Below are 8,429 nucleotides of genomic sequence, written 5' to 3'. Positions count from 1 at the left end.
CCAAGTGTTTTTGTTTGCCGGTACACAATCATGAAATTCATTAATAAAAAGGAAAAGTAATAAAATAGAATAGATTATAGAAAACGATCATAGAAAACTTCACATATCAAGAGAACAAATACAAACTACGTTATAGTTGAAACGCTCTGAAAATCGATGTACTGTGCATGGGGCTCTGATGAAACGGACACGTATTAAAGCCTCGCGACCTGCACGATGAAATAAGGTTTTTAGTTCGCAAGCAACTGTTAAAAAATAACTGCTTCCGCCTTCTATTTATCGTTCTATTGCATATCACTTGCAATTCTTTATTAATTCTTATGAAACTAATGCGGGACAGAAGGATATAATTGAAACGAGTTTTAAATTTCCTTAACCTTAACTTTTTTACTTCGTGGTTACAGACAGGTTTGAATATACTCGTAATATAATATATAATAATAATATTTAATTGCTATATTTTTTATACAATAATAATTTTGCTTTTTTAAATTACAAATAACACGTTTACAATAATATCAAATATTACGTAATTAAGAATAATTACTAAAGCTCAATTTACTACTTGACACTTTGCATACATTTTTAATTTCTTAGTAAATAATTTTTGCTATGTATTTATACTATGTGTTATAGTTCATGTTATGATTATTCATCTAAAAAATATATGGTATTATTACATAAGTGTAGGGTTGTCCCTAGGACATGGTGAGTGGGGCTCACGCCTCAGACCCCGTACTCTCACCACAGTTGGACAGGCCTTGCTTTCATAGATTATAGATACAATAAAAAAAAGTTAAATTGATAAGCAAAAAAAAAAAATGTAAATATAATTTTTTTTTTATGTAAAATTTTATACTATATAATTAATTGATTTACTTATGCATATTGTTGTAAGTGCAAGGTACTATATTTGTTAAGACTATTTGCGCACATTTGAGTTCCAATATGCAACTGGCGCGCGATAGTGACATTTTCGACATTTAAGGCTCTACAATTTTACTCTGCCCCAAGCCTCACAAATCATCATAACGGCCATGCATAAATGTTGATGGATTTGTTACCATGAATGTTAAACAATAGTTTTCGGGCTACTTTAAAAAAAAATTCTCGGACCACACTGAAGGAAAAGAATTTTTTCTAAAAGCTATTAGGACTAAAATTGGATTATAAAAATATATACTTTGTAACAAAAAAATACATAATTATATGTTATATATATGTTTTTAGGTATAGTCATGATTAAAATTGAAAATATTAACATTTATTTTATGGAGAATTTCGTCTAACTTGGGATCTATCATAGTGATGTTTCACTGCACAATACAGTTAAACCAATGGTATCATTTGGGAAGGGGTAACTGGGGAATTTGTCTTAGTCTTGTATTTACTCTGACCAGTAATCGGCACACTTAAAAATATAACTTTGCTGAAACTCAAAATTAGCCACTTAGGTTACTACTCCAAACACAAGAAATGCTTATTGGAGAAGTATCAAATATTTTTATTATTAATATTAAGTACTTTATTTATTGTACATATTATTTTATGATGGTTATTATAAATAAAAAATAAAAAGTAAAATTAAAATAATATTTTGTACGTATGTTTTAGAACATTTATTTTCTAAATCTTTCTTTTATAAGAAAATAAAATGCTATTTTTTTTATTTATTGTAAATAAATTTCATTCATTTCAGCACACCAAGTGATATCACAAGTATTTGTACAATTTTAATAGTATTAATAACAATTTCTATAATATAAATTATATTGGTAATATAATGACAGTTAAGATATAAATGGCTTGGGTAATGAATATAATTTGAACATTTTAGAGGATTCAATAGGTAAGCAGATTAAATTGCTTTACAAGATTAATTTTCCCTCTCCCTATATAGAAAACCATGCACGCACGACGAGTCGAAAATAAAATTGGCAAAGAATGAACCTATCTATAGTTTGCAATATTCTCCGAAAGAATCCGGCAAAATAAGTCCAATAAATTGTTTTTTTCCATGACGATGAAGACGACAAACTTATATTATTTCCGGTGCGTATAGTTCCGGTCCGGTTATATAACCAATTTGATTGCAACTATTCGTGACCAGGTTTTGTGACACGCGCTGTTGATACACCGCGTACCCAGAGGAGCAAGGCCGTATCTGGGAGGGTCCAGGGTGTTTGGACCGCCCCCCCCCCCCGAAATGTCTTCAATATTTTACAAATGTTTAAAATAATTATTTTTTAATTTATTATAATTATATTTTATTTATATTTTATATTTTATTTAATTATACTTTAATTTATTTTTTAATACCAACATAAATATTTTCAGTTAAAAATGACTTAAGCTCCAATTAACCATTAACTGCTTTTAGTTTTATATCATAATATCATATGAAAATATGATATTAATTTTAATAAAAAAAGATTAAATCATTTTCCGTCTTATTTTTAACCAAATATCAAAAGTTAAAATCTAAATTCAATAAAATTACAATATACATGTTTTGGACCCCTCCAGAAAAAAAATTTCTAGATACAGCCTTGTAGAGGAACATATGGTATGTGCGTGTACACTATTGCGTTAAAAACACTGTCACTATGTAATGATATTATCAGTGATATGATATTATAATAGAATCTCCATAGATAAATCAATATTTTAAATAAGTTAAGTTGCTGTAGTCAGTGGCGCAACTAGTGTTGGGGTTTGGGGGTTGTGACCCCCCCATCCCCGTCATTTTTCTAAGGTTTTTACAAATTCTAATGATTCTAAAATGGTTTATCTTAAAGACGCGAAATGGTTGATTGATATGAATATGAATATTATTCGTATTATAATTGATAACAATAATAAAATTACAATATGGAACGTTTGGTAACGTTCAGTTCAACTCTATAACATCAATAACCTTGCTACTACAATTTCTCGATAGGCGATTGTATAATACTTTATTTTGTGTTATCAAAATATGAAATAGAAGTTAAACAGTTTAATTTGTAATTTAAACATTTTACTCATAAACCTACCAAACTAAAACTACCAAACACCTTCAGAAAATGTTTATTTTTTCCAAATTCCAAATTTTTCTACGAACTCTATTATAGATAAATCATCCTCATAAATCTGCATAAAGCCAATAAAAATATGTAAAAACCTAAAGATCCGCTTTCTACTGATGACTGATGTAAATAATAAAACTAATAATACAATTTGGATATTGAGTCGTCAGTATTTATGTACTGATAAAGATAATGACAGTTCTTTAATACATTTTCGCAACCATAGGTGACAAAAGCCGAAATATAGGTACGAGTAACCCGTGCAAACGAAATCAAAATACAGAATAATACTTTAAATTGACATTAATTTTTACTGACCGTTTGAGAACCTTACTGTCAGTAAGCACAAATACTGTTTTTAAATTAGTATTCATACCGCCAGTAATATTGATCGTTTAAGGGCCACTTAAAACAGCGGTTCTCCATCTTTTAGAGGCCGCAACCCCATAAAACGGTGGGAATTGAATCGACACCGTCGTTGTCATAAAATAATATTGGTTTAATGATTAAATAAAATAAAAATAAATCACATGGATGACTTCGATTTTCATTTGATTACAATTTAAATTGATAACGGATTTTTAAATATTGTGACTGATAAGGAATATATGACACCGTAGTCAGCTATTCGGATTTGCTGTCTCAAGACGCTTGTGAAATAGCCTCTTCTTGCACAGAATAATTGCATGCTTCAACGTTTCATCTACATGCTCTTAGGCGTGATCTTTACAAAAATAATATCGATAAATCATAATTTAATTCTTTGACATCGATATTTTTTTAAATAAAAATATGTATTCAAATTTGTTGTCAACATTTTTTAGTCAGTTTGGTCAGGACAGAGAAAAAAAATATCAGTGATACATTGATATTATCGTATGTTATAAATATCAAAGTTTATTGATGTTTGATATCTATATAATATATAGCTTGATATTATCAAGCTCATTCTTAGCCGCTTCTTTTTTGTACTTCTCTCCTATCTGTCTACTCAATAGTTTTCTTAATCCGCACCATGGCAGGTCCTCCGACGTTTATCGAACTTTCACGGGTAGAACAAGTAAGTCTCGACATGATCGTGTGCGTTTATGTTTTGTTATTATACATGCTTGAGACGTCGTCCGAAATATAAGGTCTGCGGTGATTAACACCGGTTTTTAATCCACACATAGACCTTCGTTTAATCTGGTCTATAAATCCTTTTGTTCGACGACGTAACATATAATTGTTCTATTATGAAACCAGTAGATCCGAATTACTATTTAGTGTTTTGGTGATCAGCAGTCCGTTATTTGATTTTTCTATTCGTTGTCAACATTTATAACTTGTATTCCATTATAAATCTACAATTATCAATATTACTCTTCCAGATTTATCAGCCAATCACATTATTTTATAAAATCCTTGATTTTTATCTGCTCATTGACAATTAATTTATTAGTTTTAGGTGATTGTTTAGTTGCTAGATATATGAAGTAAGCCGGATATGAAATATATTACCTCATTTATTATATTTATGTATATAAAACCAAAATAATGTCATATTATATTTACCAACCTATCCCTATTTATAGTTCTATCTCTATCAACAAAAATCGTAGATTCTCATTTGATAGAAAGTATTAATTAATTATTATATACTTATCGTATAATTGTAAAAAAAATTGTTATAATTGTTCATGTAGAGCTACTTTTAAAGAAGTAGTTTATTTATGGTATGTTTAAGTTGGTCATGGTACAAATTCTGTTTTTGTAATAATTGTTTTATTTTTCCATTGTAAATTATGTATAATTGGATCAGAATCAAAATATTTTATCTATGCATTGTAAAATATTCTATATTGTTCACAGGCTTTAGAATTAAGGTCATATTTGCGTAGCATTGGAGCTAGTTTAGAAGAAAATGCACCAGAAAATATTGAAGAAGATATGCTTGAAATTATATCCAAATGTGATGCTTGTTTGGAAACAGATTTATCAGACACTGATATTGAAAGCTTTTTATGTTCAATTGTATCAGTGATTATTGGGATTGGTACAGTAGAAGTTGAAAGCAAACTTGTAACTGAATTTAGTCAAAAGCTGTCAAAATATGAAGAAGATCGTTTTAGTAATATTATACTAAAAACGTAAGAATGATATTATATAAAACATTATTGATCATTATTTAGAACAGTGATTTTAATTTAATTTTCTTTATTCAGTCTTTGGTTGTTATTTGGTTCAGTTGATCCAAAACTACCAGCACGCTTCCAACTTTATTCTGATATTATTGATGTTGCCAAACGAAACAAGCAACTGTTATTGGTTTATGAAGGAATTGAAAGTTTAAACAAATCTCTTCTTTCCATCAACCATATAAAAAAACAAAAACAATCTCTCCTTAGACAGTTGCATAGTGCATTGATTGAAAATGGACACAGGTAATTTTCTTAAAAATATATAAATAATTCATTTTAAAACTGATAAAAATATTTTTTAGTGAATTGGCTGCTGAAGTTATGGTTGAACTTCTTCGTAATTACACAGCTGATGATGGTAAACAAGCTAAAGATGATGCTAAAAGATGCATTGCCTCTGCTATTGCTGATCCAACCACATTTTTATTTGAACCATTATTGAGTTTGGCTCCTGTTATATCTCTACAGTCCACTCCTTTACATGAACTTTTAGTTATATTTGTTTCTGGAAATCTTGCTAATTATTTAGATTTCTACAAAGGCCACAAAGATTTAATTAAATCTTTAGGTAATTTATTTATTATTGATTACTTATCTTTCTAAATATCCTTATTTATATAATATAAATTTTATTATTTGTTTTGTAGGCTTAGATCATAATGCCAACATACACAAGATGAAGCTCTTAACAGTAATGAGTTTGGCCGAAGATAGCAGCATTATATCATTTGAAACAATACAACAACAAGTACAAGTAAATGCTGAACAAGTAGAACCATTTTTACTGGAACGTAAGATGCAGTGAATTGATTTTGAATAAGTATTATTTTTAGTGATTACCACTAATATATCTATATTTTTAGTTTTTGGAACAAAATTGGTTCGTGGCCGTATGGATCAAGCTGCAAAGAAAGTAAATATTTCAAGTACAATGTATCGTACATTCAGCAAACAACGTTGGCAAATGTTGAGAGATTCATTCTTCAGTTGGCGATCATGTCTTAGTGTTATTGAAGAAGGAATGAAAACTGTTGTGTCAAATTCTCAAGCATAAATTGAATAAAATATATGATTATAAAAACTATGTTTAATTTAATTAAATTGACATTTATTAAAAAAAATTATGGATTAAAGAAAGAATATTTACTTGGTAATGAGTCATTATTAATGACCTTTGGAAATATTGGCATTTTAGTTACAATACAATACAGATAATAATAATAATAGTAATAATAATACTAATAGCTGTTATGAATTATACACAAAGGATATGAAGTGATAAAAGTGATAAATATTAAAATTGAATGGTCAAATATTGGAAAAATTATCTAATTAAAAAAAAATCCTATATACTTGTATATTTTTATACATAAAATAATAATGGATAATTTAAAAAAATTATTTATACTCAAAATTAAATCATGATGGAATTGAGATTGTGTAAAACTTCAGTGATGTGAATGTTATGAAGTTACAAAACATATTGGTTTTGGAAATTTGTATGTTTTGTGTGTTTTACCAAACACACACAAAACACTTTGCTTTTTTAATTTATTTGTGCGCATTAAAATATTATCATTAGGTTCAATTATATAATAAATATAATTTAAAAACAATATTACGCGTGCTTGTGTCCTAGCAACTAGGAATACATTGAAATTGGTTTATCCAAAGTTGAACAATCGCAGCAATAATTCATTAATTATTACATTATGATCTATATAGATGGTAACAACTTAAATCTTATTTAAAACTCAGTTAACCTTAATTCTTAACTATTTTTACGGTATAATATAAAAAAATTCACAATTTAACTAAATTACAGATTTCAGATTTTAAAGTCTACATCTTAAATTTTAATTATCTAATTTTTTTAAATTTACACATCATTTTTAGGAGACTTCTCAGTCAACTTCCACGTAGTGTCTCCTGGATAATGCTAATAGACTGAAGGGACTCAATTTCGATAGCCTAAAAATATTTGTTGAACTCATCTCTGATAACTTAAAATTATTTTCAGGACTCAATTCAATATTTCCGTTTGTCATCAGTATGTTAATTCGATAAATATCTATAATATAATTGTATATTACAATATACATGTGCATACAACTTTGTCTACAGCTTATTTAAAATAAATATAAATGGACAACTGATAGCCGGTTTCGTACAACCATGACTAACTTCATAGAATGTCTGCCAAGTTTATTTAACCACTTAAAATCTTTATAAATTATTTTACTACTTACATATTGTAATGAGTATTATTTGTTATTTTATATTTGTATCTAATTAATTATACACTGAAATAAAAAAAGTTACTATCATAAAATTTTGTTTTTGTTTGATATAATAAAAATAAGTTAATAAATCAAATTTTCTTAATTACAAAATATAATTATCACTTATCACATTTTTAGAGATTTATATTAATAAAAGCTAAATATTAATTTACATTTATGGAATAATATTAGGTTTAATGTTATACAGCTACCTATCCAAAATTATTACAGTCATTACTAACAAAGGGATTTACAGACTGAATAAAATAGATTTTTTTATTTATTTCTAGATATTAAGTATTTTTGGAACATAAATATGCTTTTTTTATTAAATTGTTCCTACATTTTTAAAAGACTGATTTGGAAATTAATAAAATTATACCTAATTAACAACTTTTGGTTTTGAAAAATAAATATAAGTTAGTATTGTTTTTCTCCACTGTAGTTGGAACCATAAATTAAAAATTATCAACTATAATATCAATCATAATTATTGTGACCAAGTTATCCAATTAATATCATAATATATTATAATTATTTAAAATAATTAAAAATATGAAACAATTTTATTAAAATACCATCTATTAATGTACATTTTTATTGTTTTCGTTGAAAATAATCTGCTTTTTAAATTATATTCTATAATATTTGATCAAAAATTTTTTAATTTAGAATAAAATTACTAAAAACCACAAAAATGTCTATACTTCTAATATTACAAGAGTATGACTAGCGTTCTGCAGCGCTCTTTAGCGGATGCTAAATATCTGGGCCCACTTTGATCTGTATAGATCGCTTTACCGCTTATCGCTCACCGCTCAGAAGACGAACGGTTCTTCGCAGGAAAAAAATTTTTGTGATCCATGATGTCAAAAATGTCCACCAGAGTGAATCACGTC

At 27.4% G+C, this 8,429-nt stretch overlaps 1 protein-coding gene across 1 annotated transcript; it reads left to right on the top strand.

The window, feature by feature from the left end:
- Window positions 1-3,991: 3,991 nt before the first annotated feature.
- LOC112686936 (eukaryotic translation initiation factor 3 subunit M-like) lies at window positions 3,992-6,369 on the top strand. The gene is made up of 6 exons (XM_025559433.1): window positions 3,992-4,128; window positions 4,920-5,197; window positions 5,273-5,491; window positions 5,551-5,816; window positions 5,896-6,039; window positions 6,112-6,369. Exons 1-6 carry the CDS (start codon window positions 4,084-4,086, stop codon window positions 6,300-6,302), a joined length of 1,143 nt encoding a protein of 380 aa, XP_025415218.1. The 5' UTR covers window positions 3,992-4,083; the 3' UTR covers window positions 6,303-6,369.
- Window positions 6,370-8,429: the final 2,060 nt, after the last annotated feature.

Source organism: Sipha flava, unplaced genomic scaffold (genome assembly GCF_003268045.1).
Source record: "Sipha flava isolate LNK unplaced genomic scaffold, YSA_version1 32_pilon_pilon, whole genome shotgun sequence".
Taxonomy (NCBI): Eukaryota; Metazoa; Arthropoda; class Insecta; order Hemiptera; family Aphididae; genus Sipha; species Sipha flava.
The sequence above is the reverse complement of the archived record's forward strand: the minus strand, read 5'-3'. Positions and strand labels throughout refer to the sequence as shown.

Coding starts and splice junctions, on each gene's coding strand:
- LOC112686936 (XM_025559433.1), top strand. CDS start 4,084: ATGGCAGGTCCTCCGACGTTTATCGAACTTTCACGGGTAGAACAA. Junction 5,492..5,550: donor TTGATTGAAAATGGACACAG/GTAATTTTCTTA, acceptor AATATTTTTTAG/TGAATTGGCTGCTGAAGTTA. Junction 6,040..6,111: donor AGAACCATTTTTACTGGAAC/GTAAGATGCAGT, acceptor CTATATTTTTAG/TTTTTGGAACAAAATTGGTT.